Source organism: Orcinus orca, chromosome 1 (genome assembly GCF_937001465.1).
Source record: "Orcinus orca chromosome 1, mOrcOrc1.1, whole genome shotgun sequence".
Taxonomy (NCBI): domain Eukaryota; kingdom Metazoa; phylum Chordata; class Mammalia; order Artiodactyla; family Delphinidae; genus Orcinus; species Orcinus orca.
Window position 1 is genome coordinate 184,626,312 of NC_064559.1, and position 21,963 is coordinate 184,648,274.

Here is a 21,963-nt window from a genome sequence, read left to right on the forward strand (position 1 = left end):
TTCTAGTAAGTTGAGAATGTACACATCCAATGCCTGAGCAATCACTTTCCATATACACCCTAGAGCAGGGGTAGGTAAATTGTGTCTGCATGCTAAATCCAGAAGCCACCTGTGTTGTATTCGTATAACCCATGAGCTAAGAATGGTTTTAACATTTTTAAGTGGTTAAAAAAAAATTAAAAGAAAGATATTTCTTGACACCTGAAAATTACACTAAATTCAGTATTCAGTGCCGATAAAGTTTAATTGGAAACAAACACACTAATCCCTTCTTATACTGTCTATGACTGCTTTCATGCTAAAAAGTCAGAGCTGAATGCTGCAACAGAGAAAGCATACCTATAAAGCCTAAAATATTTACTATCTGGTCTTTTAGAGAAAAAGTTTGACAATTCCTGTCCTAAAGAAATATATTCTAAACTTGTTTTTGACAGACTCACCACAAGAAATAGATTTCACATTGAACTCCATACATGGTACTTTCTTGTATGAATCAGAAAACATGCAAGGATGTTCGTAGAGGAAAGATTTGTAATGGAAAAACTAGAAACATCAAGAAGTATTGGATTGGCCAAAAGGTTTGTCATTTTCTGTAGGATGGCTCTAGTAGGATTTAACTGTCTTTAAACTTCATTCAAAACAATTTTGTTAGGTTGTATTGTGACAGCTGTCTTATCAGCGAGTACTTAAAAAAAAAACATCAAAATTGGTAAACTTTTGTGTAGCCATTTTAATATTGAAGATGGAAGCAAGAAAGCAACATTTCCAGCATATTATGCTTTATTATTTCAAGAAAGGTAAAAACGCAACTGAAACACACAAAAAAGATTTGTGCAGTATATGGAGAAGGTGCTGTGACTGACTGAACGTGTCAAAAGTGGTTTGCAAAGTTTCGTGCTGAAGATTTGTTGCTGGGCAATGCTCCACAGTCAAGTAGACCTGTTGAAGTTGACAGTGATCAAATCGAGACATTAAGTGAGAACAGTCAACGCTATACCACATGGCAGATAGCCAACATACTCAAAATATACAAATCAAGTGTTGAAAATCATTTACACCAGCTTGGTTATGTTAATCGCTTTGATGTTTGCGTTCCAAGTAAATCAAGCAAAAAAAACCTTCTTGACTGTATTTCCGCGTGCGATTCTCTACTTAAACGTAAGGAAAACATTCATTTTTAAAACAAATTGTGACAGGTGATGAAAAATGGATACTGTACAATAATGTGGAATGGAAGAGACTGTGGGGCAAGCGAAATGAACCGCCACCAACCACACCAAATGCCGGTCTTCATCCAAAGAAGGTGATGTTGTGTATATGGTGGGACTGGAAGGGAGTCCTCTATTATGAGCTCCTTCTGAAAAACCAAACCATTAATTCCAACAAGTACTGTTCCCAATTAGACCAACTGAAAGCAGCATTCGACTAAAAGCATCCAGAATTAGTCAACAGAAAATGCATAATCTTCCATCAGGATACTACAAGACTGCATGTTTCTTTGATGACCAGGCAAAAACTGTTAAAGCTTGGCCGGGAAGTTCTGATTCATCTGCAGTATTCAGCAGACATTGCACCTTCAAATTTCCATTTATTTCAGTCTTTTCAAAATTCTCTTAGTGGAAAAAATTTCAATCCCCTGGAAGACTGTTAAAAGGCACCTGAAACAGCTCTTAGCTCAAAAAGATAAAAAGTCTTGGGAAGATGGAATTATGCAGTTGCCTGAAAAATGGTAGAAGTGGAACAAAAGGGTGAATACGTTGCTCAATAAAGTTCTTGGTGAAAATGAAAAATGTGCCTTTTATTTTTACTTAGAAACCAAAAGAACGGGCTTCCCTGGTGGCGCAGTGGTTGAGAGTCCGCCTGCCGATGCAGGAGACATGGGTTCGTGCCCCGGTCCGGGAAGATCCCAGGTGCCGCAGAGTGGCTGGGCCCGTGAGCCATGGCCATTGAGCCTGCGTGTCCAGAGCCCGTGCTCCGCAACGGGAGAGGCCACAACAGTGAGAGGCCCGCATACCGGAAAAAAAAAAAAAAAACCAAAGGAACTTTTTGGCCAACCCAATATATATACACTAAAATAGATTTTGAAATTTTGATATATTTTAAACATAAGACCTAAAAGTATAAAACTCCTAAAAGAAAACATAGGGAAAAACCTTCATGACACTGGATTAGGCAATGATTTCTTGGACATGACACCAAAAACACAGGCAACAAAAGCAAAAATAAACAAATGGGACTACCTACATCAAATTTTTAAAACTTCTGGATGTCAAAAGAAACAACCAACAGAGTGAAAAGGTAACACATGGAATGGAAGCAAGTATTTGCAAATCATACATCTGACGGGGGTAATATCCAGAATATATAAAGAACTCTTACAAATCAACAATAAGAAAAAAAACAAATAACCCAATTCAAAACTGGCGAAAGGACTTGGAAAAAGACATTTCTCCAAGAAGACAAATGGCCAACAAGCATATCAAAAGACGCTCAACATTACTAATCATTAGAGAAATGCTAATCAAAACTACAATGAGATATCACCTCACACCCATTAGGATGGTTACGATCAAAAACACAGAAAGTGACAAGTGTTGACAAGGATGTGGAGAAACTGGAATCCCTGTGTTAGTGCGAATGTAAAATGGTGCCACCGCTCCTGAAAACAGTATGGCAAGTCCTCAAAAAAAATGAAAACAGAATTACCATATGAACAAGCAATCCCATTTCTGGGTATATATCCAAGACAAATGAAAGCAGAATCATGAAGAGATATTTGCTCGCCATGTTCAGTGCAGCATCATTCACAAAAACCAAGAGGCAGAAGCAATCCAAATGCCCATCAACAGGTGAATGGATAAACAAAATGTGGTACTACCCATACAGCGGAATATTATTCAGCCTTAAAAAGGAAGGAGGGCTTCCCTGGTGGCGCAGTGGTTGAGAGTCCGCCTGCCGATGCAGGGGACACGGGTCCGTGCCCCGGTCTGGGAAGATCCCACATGCCACGGAGCGGTTGGGCCAGTGAGCCATAGCTGCTGAGCCTGCGTGTCCGGAGCCTGTGCTCCGCAGCGGGAGAGGCTACAACAGTGAGAGGCCCGCGTACCGCAAAAGAAAAAAAGGGGGAAGGACATCCCAATACATGTTACAACATGTATAAACCTTAAGAGGGGAGGGAAATTTTGTTCAATGGATACAGAAATTTCAGTTTTGCAAGATAAAATAGTTCTACAGATTTGTTGCATAAAAACGTGAATGTACTTAATATTATGGAACTATACACTTAAAAATGATTAAGATGGTAAATTTTTACATTATGTGGGTTTTTTTACCACAATTTAAAATGAATAAATGAAAATTATGGGCTTCCCTGGTGGCGCAGTGGTTGAGAATCTGCCTGCTAATGCAGGGGACACAGGTTTGAGCCCTGGTCTGGGAGGATCCCACATGCCGTGGAGCAACTAGGCCCGTGAGCCACAACTACTGAGCCTGTGCGTCTGGAGCCTGTGCTCCGCAACAAGAGAGGCCATGATAGTGAGAGGCCCGCGCGCCGCGATGAAGAGTGGCCCCCACTTGCCACAACTAGAGAAAGCCCTCGTACAGAAACGAAGACCCAACACAGCAAAAATTAATTAATTAATTAATAAACTCCTACCCCCAACATCTTCTTTTAAAAAAAAAATTATAATGTTTATATAATGAATTACTATACATCAGTGATGAATGAATGAGAGCTAAATGATCAGTACAGACAAATCTCAAGAATATACAATAAGGGACTTCCCTGGTGGCGCAGTGGTTAAGAATCCGCCTGCCAATGCAGGGGACACGGGTTTGAGCCCTGGTCCGGGAAGATCCCACATGGCTCAGAGCAGCTAAGCCCGTGCACCACAACTACTGAGCCCGTGTGCCACAACTACTGAAGCCTAGACGCCTAGAGCCCATTCTCTGCAACAAGAGAAGCCACTGTAATGAGAAGCCCATGCACCATAACGAAGAGCAGCCCCCACTCGCCACAACTAGAGAAAAACCACGCACAGCAATGAAGACCCAATGCAGCCAAAAATAAAATTATTTAATTTTAAGAAAAAGAATATACAATGATAAAACAAAGTGGTAACATATACAGTATGATTAAAAAATACAGAGTTCATAAATAAGCAAAACTAAACAATATATTGATCAACAATGAAAATGTGGTTAAAAACTATAAGAAAAGCAAGGAAAAATGGCAATAAATACATACTTATCAATAATTACTGTAAATGTCACTGGACTAAAAGCTCCGATCAAAAGCATAGAGTGACTGATTGGATAATAAAACAAGAACGTAAAATATGCTGCCTACAAGAGAGTCGCTTTAGGGCAAAAGACATGAATGGATTGAAAGTGAGGGGATGGAAAAAGATATTTCACGCAAATGTAAATGACAAGAAAGTGGGGACAGCAACACTCGTATCAAATAAAATGGACTTTAAAACAAAGGGTATAAAAAAAGGCAAAGAAGGACACTATATAATGATAAAAGGATCAATACAAAAAGAGGATATTACACTCATTAACATAAATGCACCTAATATAGAAGCACCCAAACACATAAAATACTAACAGACATAAGAGGAGAAACTGACGGGAACACAATAATAGATTTAACAACCCCACTCACATCAACGGACAGATTTTCCAGACAGAAAACTAATAAGGCAACACAGACTCTAAATGACACAACAGAACAGTTAGACTGAATTGATATCTATAGGACACTATAGCCAAAACAAACAGAACACACATTCTCTTCGAGAGCGCGTGAAACACTCTCAAGGATAGACCACAGTCTGTGGCCCAAAACAAGCCTCAACAAATTTAAAAGGACAGAAATTATTTCAAGCATCTTCTCTGACCACAAAGGCATGAAACTAGAAATCAACCACAGAGAGAAAAGCAAGGAAAAAAAACGATTACAGGGCTTCCCTGGTGGCGCAGTGGTTAAGAGTCCACCTGCCAATGCAGGGGACATGGGTTCGTGCCCGGTCCGGGAAGATCCCACATGCCGCGGAGCAGCTGGGCCCGTTAGCCACGGCCGCTCAGCCTGCGCATCCAGAGCCTGTGCTCCGCAACGGGAGAGGCCACAATGGTGAGAGTCCCGCGTACCACAAAAAAAAAAAAAAAAAAAAAAAAAGATTACATGGAGACTAAACAACATGCTACTAAAAAACTAATGGGTCAACAATGAAATCAAACAGGAAATTAAAAAATACCTCGAGATAAATGACAATGAAAACAAAACCATATAAAATCTATGGGATGCAACAAAAGCAGATCTAAGAGGGAAATTCACAGAGATACAGGCCTTCCTCAAAAAAGAAGAAAAATCTCAAATAAGCAACCTAACCTACCACCTACAATAATGAGAAAAAGAAGAACAAACAAAACTTAATGTCAGAAGAAGGAAGGAAATAATAAAAATCAGAGAGGAAATAGAGACTTTTTTAAAAAATCAATAAAACCAAGAGCTGATTTTCTGAAAGGATAAACAAAATTGACAAATCACTGGCCAGGATCACTAGGGAGAAAAGAGAGAAAAGCCAAATAAACAAAATAAGAAATGAAAGAGGAGAAACAACCAATACAGCAGAAACTCAAAAAATCCTAAGGAATTACTATGAACAGTTATATGCCAATAAAATATACAACCTAGAAGAAATAGACAAGTTCCTAGAAACATACAGCCTGCCAAAACTGAATCAAGAAGAAACAGATAATTTGAACAGACCAATCACTAGAAGTGAAACAGAACTTGTAATAAAAAACAAACAAACAAAACCCTCCCTGCAAACAAAATCTAGGACCATAAGGCTTCACTGGGTAATTCTACCAAATATACATAGAAGAACTCATACTTATACTTCTACAACTCTTCCAAAGGATTGAAGAGGAGGGTCATGATTGAAGAGGAGGGTCAATGACTCCCGCATTCATTCTATGAAGCCACCTACACCCTAATACCAAAACCAGACAAAGAAAATACAAGAAGAGAAAATTACAGGCCAATATCTTTGAATGAAAACAGGTGCAAAAATCCTCAACAAAATATTAGCAAACAGAATCCAACAACACATAAGGATTATACAACATGATCAACTTGGATTTATTCCAGGGTCACAGGGATAGTTCAACATATGCAAAGCAATCAATGTGATACATCACATCAACAAAAGACAAAAACCAACAGATACAGAAAAAGCATTTGATAAAATTCAACATCCATTCATGATAAAAACTCTCACCAAAATGGGTATAGAGGGAACATATCTCAACATAATAAAAGCCATTTATGACAAACCCACAGTCAATACAGCACTCAGTGGTGAAAACCTTAAAGCCTTCCTGCTAAATTCTGGAACAACACAAGGATGCCCAATCTCACTGCTTCTATTCAAACATAATATTGGAAGTCCTAGCCACAGAAATCAGACAAGAAAAAGAAAATGTATCCAAATTGGAAGGTAAGAGGTAAAATTGTCATTGTACACAGATGACACAATACTCTATATAGAAAACCCTAAAGACTCCACACAAAAACTATTAGAACTAATAAATGCATTCAGCAAGGTAAAAGGATACAAGCTTAATGTAAAGATATCTGTTGCATTTCTTTACGCTAACAATGAAATTTTAAAAAGAAAGCTTAAAAAAAATCCCATTTAAAATCACATCAGAAAAAAAAAAAAAAATCACATCAGGTGACATGACACTATACATAGAGAATCTTAAAAATGCCACCAAAAAACTACTGGAGCTAACCGATGAATTTCATAAAGTAGCAGGATACAAAATTAATGCACAGAAATCTCTTTTACCAATTATTCCTTTATTTCTACCAAATAACAATTATAATTCAAAACCTGTGATTCTAGTGAACTAGGGGGCAATTCAGAAATTAACACAACATTGTAAATCAACTATACTTCAATAAAAATTTTTTTAATTTCTCTGTTCTATTTTTTTCTTATATTTATTTGGCTGCGCCAGGTCTTAGTTGCGGCATGCGAAATCTTCGTGGCCACATGCAGGATCTTTTTTAGTTGTGGCATGTGGGATCTTGAGCTGCACATGTGAACTCTTAGTTTCGGCATGCGGGATCTAGTTCCCTGACCAGGGATGGAACCCGGACCCCTGCATTGGGAGCACGGAGTCTTAATCACTGGACCACCAGGGAAGTCCCTCTCTATTCTATCTGAACTTCTTTCAAACTTCACATAAAGTGGCAATGGTTAAGGGAACATGAATTAGGGTAATGCACCGTATAACAGTCACTTCCACTATCACCATGTTATCTTGAATAATCCACAGCACAAATCCTCCAAATGATGAACTAGAAGTTGGACAGCCCTACTCTCTCTTTTGATTTGCATAAAATATTGAAGGCTTTTTTCTTTTAAATCCCTTTCACCGAAAACACTACATATTTGTAAAATCAATTCAGCTTTTTCATGTTTAAACCAAATTTCCCAAAGTCCTCACTGATGGAGTTACATTCTATCAGTTTATGCGTCCCAACAATTAGCAGACACTATAGTCTGCTGAAAGTTTCAGAAGGATTGTGCCCTAGAAGGGCCGAACTTGATCTATAAAACCAAATATGTGAAGCCGCACGTCCTGGTGGTCTTGGGCAATGAACATATGGTAAGTCTGGTATTACACAAAACATTTTGATGCACTTGCCTGAGAAACAGTGAATTTCCTTTTTTCTGTACATCGACATCAAGACAAAATGGTAGGCCTCAAATGACCATCTTTGGAATCAAGCACTTCCTGAATACCATCTATGTAGCAGTCTGCCCTTATCTCTCCTGAATAGGTGTCTGTGTTCCTGAGTTCCCTTCACGGAGGGAGGCCAGTCTCCTCTTCCAAGCTAGTCACTTCTCTGCCTTCAACAGCCCCTTAATTATAAACTACCAGAAAGGGGGAGATAAAGGTAATCTTTACCACACCATTTGCACTTAACATTTGGTATAAAATCCCCTGCTTGTAAATCTCCAGCCTAAAAATGTTTGCAGGGATGAAGCAAAAAAAGCACCAGGCACCAGAAACATAAACCCCAAATGTTGTGTGTACAGACCCATTGTATAGCAGCTTGGTTACTGCCTTAAGATTTCTGCTACCACTTTAAGATTGTTGTTACTGCAACATCTTTAACAAATAAAGCATCAGATTAAAACCATCATTAGAAAGCTATTTGATTAATTTCTATTACTAGTATACAGGCTTGAGCAAAGGCATATCCAGAAGCAGGAAATCAAAATTTATTTGCTAAAAGTGAGACATAATGGCTGAGGGATACCTTCTAACAGCCCCATGTTTTACTTTTTGATCTGTTACCCCTGACCACAGATGACTGGTTCAAAGATAAACATCGGATGCAAGCTGGCCCAATCATAATCTTCTTCCTAGGAACTTAAAATCTAAAATGGATAAAAATAACGACTAAAAGTCATTGGAGCATAACTGCTTTCTGGCAGTACTAGAGACAAAAGGCCCACAATCACATTAGACTGAGTTCCCTGGGGGAAATTTGTTCTTTACCTCCTCCCTAAATTCTGTGAAATCCCCCAATATACTTCTGAAGTGTTTTTCTGGATAAGTGAGCAAGAGTCTATTTTTCTTGCTTAAATGCAACAGAAAGGATATTCAATAACTAAACCCAACGAGGATCAGGAGAGCTAGTTACTTCTCAACATGTAGTCTGAAAACTGTTATCACTCAAAAAATATAAACAAACTAATTCCAAAGAGAAAGAAGGTACTCACAGATCCTTCTGGTGAAAGTAAACAAAAAACAAAAGAAATGAACATTCTCCTTGACTCAGGAATTCTAGATGATAAAATTTATCCTTCATAAACAACTGCATGAACATCCTTTGATGATTCATCAATTCTATTGTTAGATTCACTAAACTTATTGAGGTAATCATTTCACGATGTATGTAAGTCAAAACAGTATGTCAATTATATGTCAATAAAACTGGAAGAAAGTCTATCCTTAGAATTTATCCTACAAAAACACTTCAGCAAGTAGACAAAGATGTGTATAGAAATGCATACTTAATATTGTTTATAATAGTAAAAAGTTGAAAATAATACACACACATGTAAAAGAGGAATCTGATTAACTTATAGTACAGCCATACAATAAAATACTGAGTACCCACTAGAAAGGATGCAATAGGTCCATATCCACTGACACAGAATATATCTAGGCAGTTGTATGAAAAAAGCAAGAACAACATTCACAGGATACATAAATCCCCTCCCATCACATAGAGATATACATTTCCATTCATAGAAAAAAGTCTGGAAAGATATATATTACATGTTTAAAACTGATTCTCCTTGGAGAATGGTAAAGGCTTTTATTTTCTGCTTTATTCATTTTTGTATTATAAAATAGAATGTATTACTTTTATAATCTAAGAAACAAAGTTTCTTTTAAGAAAACCATATAACAATGGAAAAAATATGAAGAGAAAATTAAGAGACCCTGTAAACAAAGTAGAAACCTTTACTGAGTGATAAGTTCAATATGATCCACACACACACAAAGCATGGCTATATTTCAACATTAATAACTATGAGAATAAAATATTTAAAGAAAAGAGTAAGATTCTTACAATTCAGATTAACTTTATTAAAATACTAACAAAGTGTGATAAGATCTAAACTTAAATCAAATTGGACCATCACATTAATTAGCCCTAACTAATCACTGTTACAGATTAATGTTTTCTCTAGACATATTTATTATCTATCTAAAGACATGATTGGTTTCTTTCTAGAACGGTACTTACAGTTCTCTACAATTTCATCAAAAACTGCACCAGTTTTCTGCTCAAACTGAAAAAGCAAAAAAAGAAAAAGTAACATTATTATCATATCCTTCATTCATACCCTTTAGTGTCCCTCCTTGCTCTCCTTAGAGCTGTAATCTTCAACCCAAAGTATATGAATTCACAACAACATGAACAAAAACACCACCAAACAGAGTAAAGTAAAATTCAGAATGAATAAAACGGGTTCTCAGGCCAAAGCCCGCAACCCAAAAATGAAGACATAAATACATGCCCTCACTATAAAAAAGCTACTTATTTTATTTTTTTAAGGTTTTTTTAAAAAACTGAAGTATAGGGCTTCCCTGGTGGCGCAGTGGTTGAGAGTCCGCCTGCCGATGCAGGGGACACGGGTTCGTGCCCTGGTCCGGGAAGATCCCACATGCCGCGGAGCAGCTGGGCCCGTGAGCCATGGCCGCTGAGCCTGCGTGTTCGGAGCCTGTGCTCCGCAATGGGAGAGACCACAGCAGTGAGAGGCCCGCGTACCGCAAAAAAAAAAAAAAAAAACTGAAGTATAGTTGGTTTACAAGGTTTCAGGTGTACAAAAAAGTGATTCAAAAAAGCTACTTATTTTTCAAAAATCACTTTCCTATCACAAAATACAGAGGATCATATACTTTTGTAATAATAATAATAAAAAACACAGCCAACACTTACTGAGAACTTACTAACAACACTTATTATTAAGAACTATGTAAAACTTCTAATCAAAACTGAACAGAACAGGGCTTCCCTGGTGGCGCATTGGTTAAGAATCTGCCTGCCAATGCAGGGGACACGGGTTCAAGCCCTGGTCCGTGAAGATGCCACATGCTGCGGAGCAACTAAGCCCGTGTGCCACAACTACTGAGCCTGTGCACTAGAGCCTGCAAGCCACAACTACTGAGCCCATGCGCCACAACTACTGAGCCTACACTCTAGAGCCCGTGCTCTGCAACAAGAGAAGCCACTGCAATGAGAAGCCCACGCACCCAACGAAGAGTAGCCCCTGCTTGAGGCAACTAAAGAAAGCCCGCGTGCAGCACTGAAGACCCAACACAACCAAAATTAATTAATTAAAAAAATAATAACTAAACAGAACAACCAGCATCAATAGGTTTTGCTCTTAGGCTAAAGCCAGAAGTCTGCTGCTCTTTAATATTTATTTATTTTTTGGCTGCGTCGGGTCTTAGTTGCAGCACGCGGGATCTTTCGTTGTGGCACTCGGGCTCTTAATTGCGGTGCGCAGGCTTAGTTGCCCTGTGGAATGTGGGATCTTAGTTTCCTGACCAGGGATCAAATCAGCGTCCCCTGCATTGCAAGATAGATTCTTAACCACTGGACCACCAGGGAAGTCCCTCTGCTTCTCTTTAAATGAAAGTAAGCCATATTACAGGAATGGTTCCTTTTTGAGTATGTTAGGGCCCAAGACAGAAGCAGAGCCAATTCTGACGTAATTTCAGGCCTTTAAAACAGACATGGGGGGAAAAAAGTAAAGCAGCGGCAACTCCACCCAGAAGCTAATAAAGACACTACTAGTATGTTTCACTCCTAGTCTTCAAAGGTCTCCTCACTTTGGCAAGTTTGAGCATTCCAATCTCCTGCTTCTCTACCTACTACTCATCAATGAGGCAAAAACAGAAACAAGTCAGCTTTGTGATAAACCTTGCCTACTAAGCTAGAGTGAAATCTCCCCATTCAAGGGAAAAACTTCAGGGAAAAAGAACTACCTACGTAACTACAGATGAAACACAACACGACAGCTAGCTAACACTCATAAATGTGAACAGACAACCGAGGATCCCAGGTTTCTGAAAGAAATTAACTATGGGAAAGAGAAGGCTCAAGGTGAATTAACAGAATAACCACTCCAGAAGGAAACAATTTACAGAAAACGAACTTCTAAAAAATATTTTAAGTGGTATCTGAGATATCTGAGAGGCTACTGATACAAAAAACTAAACATCAGAAAATATTTAGATGGGCCATGAAAAGGAGACATGAGAAAATATTTGGAAACAAGAAAATGGCAGCAAAAATAAAAATCTTACTGGCCAAGCTAACGACAGAGTTCTCAATCAGTTTCCAAAAAACGAAAAGTCAAAGAGTTGGAAGATACTTTATATGAAAACATGGAAGATTAAACGATTAGGTGTAACAGAAATCTCAAAGGCAAATCCAAAGAAGAGAACAATAGACAGGTGAAATAATAGAAGAAAATTTCCCTGAACTAAATAAATTAATATTTGAGATTGAATGGGTCCACCAAATAACAAAGAGAAAGCGAAAAAAAAGATACATCCTGGTGAAATGTCAGAGTTTCCAAAAGGAAACAAAAAGAGAAAATAAAAAATTATAGTGCAGGTGATTCATTAAACACATTTAACATAACTGAATTCAATGATATGAACACTGAAAAGGAAAGCAAAGAAAAGAAATTGTTAAGGTTATTCTACCTACCATTCCACTCAATGAGCTATGTTCTAGAATAAAAGGGAAATGGGAGATGTGACTGCAAGCCAAAGAATGAAAGTACTTGTCTGCACTGAAACGGATCCGAGGGTGGTAGGATGAATTGGAAGATTGGGATTGACATATATACACTATTGATACTACATATAAAATAGATAACTAATAAGAACCTACTGTACAGCTCAGGGAATTCTACTCAGTCCTCTGTGGTGACCTAAATGGGAAGAAAATCCAAAAAAGAGGGGATATATGTATATGTACAGCTGATTCATTTTGCTGTACAGTAGAAACACAACATTGTAAAGCAATTATACTCCAATAAAATTTTTAAAAATAAAGTAAAATATGTAAGAAAAAAAGAAAGAAGGGGATCCAAGTGTTTGAAGATAATGCACTTTTTCTACAATACTGCCTTTCTTTTTTCTGGTGATGAAAATGTTCTAACGTTGATGTGGCTGCACAACTGTGAAAATACAGCTACTGAATTATGCACTTTAAATGGGTGAACTGCATGACATATGAATTACATCTCTATTAAGCTGTTTTAAAAACACATTGAGAAAAATACTTCTATAAAGTTTAGGTATTAAAAACCAAAAGGCACTACTGAAACAAGATTAACAGGGAGTTGTTATGTGGGCATATACCAGTATTTTTTAAAGAATAATTTTTAAAATATACATTCAAATGTGTTAAATAAATAATATGTTTAATACAATGAAGTCCCTCAAGTACAATTTCCTGTGTGATGAGGTTACCTCATTTTAGTGCTAACTCTTTATGTATTTGAACTTCTTGATAAGGCAGAGCATCAATTAGGGGAGAGTCTGTCTTTGACTCATTTTGATTTTGTTGTTTTTTTCTTCTTTAAAAATCCTTTTTATTTTATATTGGAGTATAGTTGATTTACCATGTTGTGTTAGTTTCAGGTGTACAGCAAAGTGACTCAGTTATACATATACACATATCTATTCTTTTTCAAATTCTTTTCCCATATAGGTTACTACAGAGTATTGAGTAGAGTTCCCTGTGCTATACAATAGGTCCTTGTTGATTATTTTATATATAGTAGTATGTATGTTAATCCCAACCTCCTAATTTATCCCTCCCACCCACCTTTCCCCTTTGGTAACCTTAAATTTGTCTTTGAACTCTGTGAGTCTCTTTCTGTTTTGCAAATAAGTTTATTTGTTTCATTCTTTTTGTTTCCACATATAAGTGATATCATATGATATTTATCTTTGACTTACTTCACTTAGTAAGATAATCTCTAGGTCCATCCATGTTGCTGCAAATGGCATTATTTCATTCTTTTTTAAAATGGCTGAGTTATATTCCACTGTATATATGTACATCTTCTTTATCCATTCATCTGTTGATGGTCATTTAGGTTGCTTCCATGTCTTGGCTATTGTAGATAGTACTGCAGTGAACATTGGGGTGCATGTATATTTTCAAATTATTGGTTTTTTCCAGATACATGCCCAGGAGTGGGACTGCTGGATCATATGATAGCTCTATTTTTAGGTTTTTAAGGAACCTCCATACTGTTCTCCATAGTGGCTGTACCAATTTACATTCCCACCAACAGTGTAGCAGGGTTCCCTTTTCTCCACACCCTCTCCAGAATTTATCATTTGTAGACTTTTTGAGGACGGCCATTTTGACTGGTGTGAGGTGATACTTCATTGTAGCTTTGATTCACATTTCTCTAATAATTAGTGTCGTTGAGCATCTTTTCATGTGCCTGTTGGCCATGTATATGTCTTCTTTGGAGAAATGTCTATTGAGATCTTCTGCCCATTTTTTGATTGGGTTGTGTGTTTTTTTGAGTTTTTATTTGTTTTAATTCAAACCTGCTGGTGACTACTCACTTAACATTGCCCAAGCAGGTCACACTAACATCACTCTCAATTATGGACTCCATCAGGACTCCAGAACACCTGCTTGGCCTATAATCTAACCAATGGGGTGTCAACAAATGTACAAGTAATAAGACTTAGCTTTGTTACAATATAGTGATTTCGCTAAATATGTTTGGGTGCTTCTTGTCCAGCCTGTATATTTATAAATAAGAAATTAGATACAAATAGTAATTTAGCTTTGAAATTAATGTACTACTCATCGCTCAAGTTTCATGAAAGATTTAATTGGACTTAAAAGCAAAGCTGACTTCAGGACTTCCCTGGTGGCGCAGTGGATGAGACTCCGAGCTCCCAACGCAGGGAACTGGATCCCACATGCATGCCGCAACTGAGTTCACATGCCACAACTGAGTTCACATGCCACAACTGAGGACCCCACATACCGCAACTAAGGAGCCCTGGAGCCACAACTGAGGAGCCCATTTGCCACAACTAAGACTTGGTGCAACCAAATAAGTAAATTTTTTTTAAAAATCCATATTAAATATTTTGTATGGGCAAGGATTTTCTCAGTACTACAAAACTTAAAATTAAAAAAATAAATGAATATAGATATTAATTTAGGACAAAAAATTACCGGTTCATTTTTAGTTATCAAAATAGTCTCATAGGTTCTACCCATTCAAAACATATAACTGTTCATATTTAAACTTATAAAATAAATAACTTTAAGGTTTTTACTTTCAAATTTCCTTACCCACAAAATATATATATAGTGATACTTACACTTCCCAGGATTGTTAGGATGATTAAATGAAAAGCATTTAGCATGGTACTTAGCAAAGTAAATATACAGTAAATGTGAGCAATATGATTACACTAATAAAAGATATCTTCCCTTGTTTTAAAAATTAGGGTTCATTACAACATTTCACTTGTAAAAATGTGTCCACTGCTTAAAATAAAAGGAAAGCACTGGGCAAATGTTTCAGCCCTCTGTATTTCAAAAATTAAGCATTGGGGATAAACTATATTTTTACTTAAAAAACAGAACACTGAAGTTCCCTAACCCTGGAGGAATTAAAAATCCCAATATACTGTGAATTGATAAACACCACCCACAGCCACCTGCAGAAAAAAAATTAAACATTTAAAAAATCACAGTTAGAGGGAATCCCCTGGCTGTCCAGTGGTTAGGACTCTGCGCTTCCACTGCAGGGGGCCCGGGTTCGATCTCTGGTCAGGGAACTAATCCCACGTGCCACGTGGTGTGGCCAAAAAAAAAAAAAATCACAGTTAGAAATTTATTGGGACTTCCCTGGTGGTCCAGTGGTAAAGAGTTCACTTTCCAATGCAGGGGACGGAGGTTCAATTCCTGGTTGGGGAACTAAGATCCCACATGCCATGGGGCAACTAAGCCCACATGCCACAACTATTGAGCCCACATGCCTCAACTACAGAGCCCGCATGCTGCAAACTACAGAGCCCACGTGCCACAACTAGACAGAGAAAACTCACACACCACACCTAGACAGAAGCCCACGCACCGCAATGAAGATCCCACATGCCGCAACTAAGACCCGATGCAGCCAAGAATAAAATAATTTTTTAAAAAAAAGAAACTTATTGGATCCTAAACCAATAATTTTTATTTTATTTTAAAAAAGTTAATTTGGGCTTCCCTGGTGGCGCAGTGGTTGAGAGTCCGCCTGCCGATGCAGGGGACACGGGTTCATGCCCCGGTCCAGGAAGATCCCACATGCTGCGGAGCGGCTAGGCCCGTGAGCCATGGCCGTTGAGCCTGCGCGTCTCCGCAACGGGAGACAACAGTGAGAGGCCCGCGTAACGCAAAAAAAAAAAAAGTTACTTTTCTCTTTGATCCTCCATACAACTTCACAAATTCCCTGGACATAATTGCTAGAATGCCTAATACCATAAACACTTTTCTCAAACTGGTTTTAATATCTGTAACAATTTGAGAGTTTATATGATAAATTTATTCAATGAAAACTAAACAATAGACCAATAGCTATAAAACAGTTGAGGGAGCTGAAGGTGGATTTTTCAATGATTAAGCAGATACTGAAAACTATCAAATGTGCTTCAGCATCTTCTTCTCTAAAACCTACTCTTTTCACCTTTTTTCATTTTAGTAGTAGCCCCAACACCCTGGAAGTCAAACAAGAACTCTCAAAACTTTTCCTCCATTCTCTTCAACTGATCAGTAGTAAGACTATCAGTTATATTTCCAACACATCTTAGGGTTTTAGATAAACCACTACTCTCCATGATGAGCTAACCTATACAGGAGGTCAGGAGAGACAAAGAAACACTGTTCTGTAATTTAAGATCTGAAGGATGACTAAGAATTAAAACAGGTGAAAAGATGGGAGAGAAGGTTCAAGAAAAGAACAGCAAATGTAAAGGTTCTTAGCAGGAGATAAAATAGAGAATTCAAAATTCAGAAAGACTAGGTGGATAAGAATTCTGGCAGTAAAGCAGGTCAGCACTGTAAAATAAAGCTGATGACAAATCATGGGCCAAACACTGGACATTCTTCACAGACAGGGTGACCACATATTCCAGTTAGCCAAAAGCATCTCAGCTTAGGCCTATCATCCCCATGTAACTGTTAATGTGATCCCTTTCACTCTCAAAAGTGTCTCAGTTTGGGACTTCCTTGGCAGTCCAGTGGTTAAGACTCCCCGCTTCCAATGCAGGGGGCGCAGGTTTTGATCCCTGGTCGGGGAACAAGGATCTGGCATGCCACAGGGTGCAGCCAAAAAAATAAAAGCAAAGAAAAAAAAGTCTCAGTTTGGTCACCCTAAGTATTAGTCATGTTTAGACACTGGACTTTATCCTAAGAAAAAAAAAATGAAGGAGATGGCAAGAAGGAAGATTCGTGCTCTGAAAATTACTCTATGGAGTAAGGTTATTTCTTACTCCTACCCAAAGTTCTCATCATACCATTCTCATATTGTTTTCCTTCTACTGGGAATGACTTCTATCTGATAAAATTCCAATGCTACTGCTGGGTTTTTTTGTTGTTTTTTTTTTCTGCCGCGCCGCGCAGCTTGCAGGATCTTAGTTACCCAACCAGGGATTTAATCGGAGCCACTAGCAGTGGAAGTGTGGAGTTCTAACCACTGGACCACCAGGGAATTCTCTCCAATGCTTCTTTAAAATACAGCTCTTCAATAAGGCCTTTTCTGATAACCCATTTAGAATTCTTGACTCCTTCTCTGTAGCACTTGATTCGTATTTCATTTACAGTCACTTATGGCACAGTTAACTTATGTATGTGTCAGTATCACTTTCTAGATAAATCTTTTTCATCGTGGGATACCTATAGGCCATAGCACATTGTGTTGTATAATCTCTCAGTATCTTTTATATAAAGTGAATATCATAACTTTGCATTTCTCAGTATTTGTTATACAAAACCTTCAAGGGGCCCTAAGAAAAAAGAGTTCTGTGATCAGATATTTTTTCCAAATATAATATTATAGAACTTTTCCACCATTTGGCATGGAGTTTTATTCACCATCTTCAATTTGGTAGGAAAAAGATGTTATCTCATTTAAATTTGCATTTTGCTGTTTTATTTACATTTAATTGCTTTCATTTTCATTTTTGAAATTTTGAAGCATCTTTCCATATAGTTATTAACCATTTGTGATTATCATTTCTATCAACTGCCTGATTACAGAATTTTTTAGATTACCTGATACAATGGCTCACAAACCATAATGATTAGTGGTCAATACTTAGCAAGAACCTTACCCTGTGTCTGGTCTTTTTCAAGCACTTTACATGACTTAATTCAATTTAACCTCCTCAAAATCTCATCAAGTAAGTACAGTTAACACCTCTATTTTGTAGGTGAAGAAATGGAGGTACTGAGAGTTTAAAAGTACATACACATAGAGCTGTGAAAAAGGCTCCCCAGAAAAAAGCCCAAACTTCTGACCCTCCACAGTCTGGCCCTACTTCCTCTACTGCTTCATCTTTTCCTGCCTTCATATACCCATTACATCCCCATTCCCAAAGCAAATACTCTAGCTAATGACCTACAGCTCACCCAATCCATCACGTAGTTTCATCTCTCTAGACCACCGTGCAGTGTTTAAGCTTCTCCAGTCTTAAAATCAATAGCTAATGCCTAAACTAAAGTTACAACTCTTTAACGATGCCATAATCTCACATAATCCACAAACATCCAACCTCCTGAACAAGGTAGAATTCACAACTCTTTCCCAGCTCTACACCTACAGATGCGTCTATGACAGCAACTATAAAAATTTTACTCCCAAGTTGGGGATTCTATAAGAAATCAAGTACCCATCCACATCTCTGAAGCTGTATCATGAAATATCCCATCGACAGGGGTTATATAAACCTGGAGTTGTAACCCCATTTTGGAGACTATCTAAAAAAGGAACAATAAACACTGTCTACACAAAAGCCTTTAAAGTTATACAAAAAGTAAAAATAATAGTTTCTTTCAACAGAACCTAAATGAAATCAAGACTCATAAAGAATTAGAGATTTCACATTTTTCAAAGCAGGGAATCACTTCTCGGCCTTTCGGCTAAGATCAAGTGTAGTATCTGTTCTTACCAGTTCAAAGCAGGAAGAAAGTTAAAATATATTCTAGTCTAGAGAGATCTGTGTCTGGTCCCATACTGCTGTAAGCCTAGCACCTACAACAACAATGCCTAACATACAGAAGATCAATAAATGTTTGCTGAACAAAAGAATTACTTTTACTAGTTAATAAGTATTTAAAACTCATTTTATATTAAAAACTTAAACATCCTCAGTTTACTTTAAAATTTGCAAGAATCACAAAAATTAAGCAGGAGCATCAAATAGTTTTTATGCTTGCAACAGACCACTCCAAATTAAATGTCCAGTCCTCTTCCCTCAACCCCACAACTGTAATGCTAGTCTTTTTTCCCTATTGCTACTCCAATTCAAACATCCTTTACTTAAAGCTTCAAATTTATTCATATTGATAATCTTTATAATCATTTTATCAACTTGGAAAATATAACAAATTTCTTATGGGAAAAACATACTTTTTATACAGGAAGTGCTCACTTTGCACTGTAGTACAGGACCACAAAAATGACTTTGCAATCTGAAATCAAGCAAAGCAATCTGAATAATTAAAGGGAAAAAATTACATTGTTCTGTTTAAGACTCTTTTACTGTCAGTTAAAATGTATAGAGAAATGAAGACTACTGTGTAATATTTACTATTTTATAATTTAAAACATAAGAAACATTGAGAATCAGTATTTTGTTTCTTTGTAAAAACCTTACCAAGAAAGTAAGACAGTGCTTACCTCCTTCTTTTCCTCATATAACTTATGATACAGAATAAGTATCTCTTCCAAGCCTTGGCAAAATGTCATAAATCTTTCCAAGTTTGGTTGGACATGCAACATTTTATCCTTTGCCCTTTCAATCTTGTCATATACTTCCAAGAGTTCCTTTAATGTGATATTTTTTCCAGTCACTTCCTCTGAGACATTTTCATCCTTTCTGTCACAATCACTTTTCTTCATTTATGTTCATAAATTTGCCTTTACTAAGTTCCTCAGACTTTATATCTATATTCTCCACCTTATGACCACTTCATGATCCTGTCTTCCGTCACATAAATTACTGATGAGACTGCCTTCCAAAACAGACCTATCCCACATTAAATAGTTGATGATCAATTATTTGCTCAACTAATCTTTGGAATCTGGGAGTAAAATTCACAGCAGCATCCCTATCTGCTCTAGCAGCATGCTGATTCTGAAATGAAATCAGCCTTTACTGGTAATGAAAATTTCTTCAGTCTCCTTGTAATTAGTTTTCTTTCAATGCAGCTTGGCATGAATGTTAGCCAAACTGATTGAGATCTGTTTCTATTACAATTTAAACTATATGATGTTGAAGCAATTTTACCTTATTTTTTATATTCATCTCATGTTTTCAATACAGTTCATACCAAACCTTCATACAGGAAAAGTACTTGTCCTATCTTCACTACCTGCCACTACTTTCAAATCTTCTATAACATCCAATTTTTCAGATCTAGTATTATCACCTTTCATTTCTTTGATGAACTTCCATCTTTGCTGGTCAACTCTCTCCTTTGTCCAGTTTTGTAAAATGTCACGTGAATTTATCATTGGAAAACAAAGAGGTAACACATCTGTAAACTTTGCTATCTGTACAAAAAATGAATAACAGACGCACAGTGACCAACCTCCAACAGACTTTGAGAGAAGTAATGTGATTGGTCACCAATTATGATGGGCATCTATCTATTGATATATGTAGTGATTTGTGAACTGAAGAGCAAGCATCAAAGTTTATACACTACACAATTATTCAGTTAACATACCACAGTAAATGACAGTTGAACTGTGTTGTTAGGTGACCGGTGTTTTTTAACTAAACTATACCAATAGAAATTCGAGCATATCAGAAGCCTGCAAAGTGAAGACTGACTGTACAGAGTAAACAAAATGTAAGTATGTAGTTAGATGTGGAAAATATTTGCTGTCAAATATGTAATAGGTCTCAAGAAAGACTGTTAGCATCAGTAGAGTTTCTTTCTAGATGCTACTCTGCTTCTAATTCACTAACAGACCTTAAACTAGAAACTTAACTCTTCCGTGGTTCAAATTCTTCAACCCATATAAATGAATGAAGTTGGTCTACGATACCCTAAAAGTTATCTCCAGCCTCTCAAACTTGATGCTCACAATTCCCTTCAAGCTAGGCATAAACTAAAAACTCAAATTGGTGTAACGGAGACTGAAAACTTGATGAAGACACTAAAAAAGTAGACCTCACTCTCTCTCCTTAGGTGCTTTTTTCCCAATTAAATGACTTAAGATATTGACAAGTCTTCCCTTAAAATGGAATCAAATCCGCACTCCTTTCACATTTTTATTCATTCTAAAATTTATGTAAAGTAAAATATAATAATTATTTCTACTAAAATTACTTTGACATGAACTAAAACTTAAATGGGCTCGATTTCTCCAACAAAACAAAACTGACTCACTATCAACTTACTATAAGTATACTTAGTGTTTGTAATTAGTATCTCATGTGCTGTCACCAAAGTTACAATTAGAAGCAACTTAAGTGGACTTTCCTGGTGGCGCAGTGGTTAAGAACCCGCCTGCCAATGCAGAGGACACGGGTTCGAGCCCTGGTCCAGGAAGAACCCACATGCCATGGAGCAACTAAGCCCATGCACCACAACTACTGAGCCTGTGCTCTAGAGCCCACGACCCACAACTACTAAGCCCGCATGCCACAACTACTGAAGCCCGCATGCCTAGAGCCTGTGTTCTGCAACAAGAGAAGCCACTGCAATGAGAAGCCCGCACACCGCAACGAAGAGTAGCCTCAAACCGCCGCAACTAGAGAAAGCACACACGTAGCAACGAAGACCCAACACAGCCAAAAATTAATTAATTTTAAAAACAAAAGAAACAACTGAAGTAAGCTGGATTTTACAAATTCATAATTCTATGAAATGAAGCAACTGAATTAATTCCAAATTCAGAATTATATTGAACTCAGACAATAGAAATGTATTACTAAAGATTCACAGAATGTATCATTTCACTGCTTAATTAACATGCATATTTTAATGGAAAAGACATTTGTTCAAATAGCTACAAAAACCTTATAAATAAAATGGACAATATTTATCACCAAATATAGACAGAGTATAGATTCTCA

General features: G+C 37.3%; 1 protein-coding gene and 1 pseudogene across 4 annotated transcripts in view; one reads left to right on the forward strand and one right to left on the reverse strand.

The window, feature by feature from the left end:
* The window catches only part of ZMYM4 (zinc finger MYM-type containing 4), a 178,506-nt gene that overhangs the window by 95,346 nt on the left and 61,197 nt on the right, over positions 1-21,963 (reverse strand). For all 4 annotated transcript variants that reach the window (XM_033422167.2, XM_049697738.1, XM_033422168.2 and 1 more), the window contains exon 2: positions 9,848-9,893. In XM_033422167.2, coding sequence (XP_033278058.1) covers positions 9,848-9,893 — 46 coding nt within the window. The remainder of the gene's footprint in view (positions 1-9,847; positions 9,894-21,963) is intronic.
* On the forward strand, positions 18,774-18,910 carry LOC117200216 (uncharacterized; annotated as a pseudogene).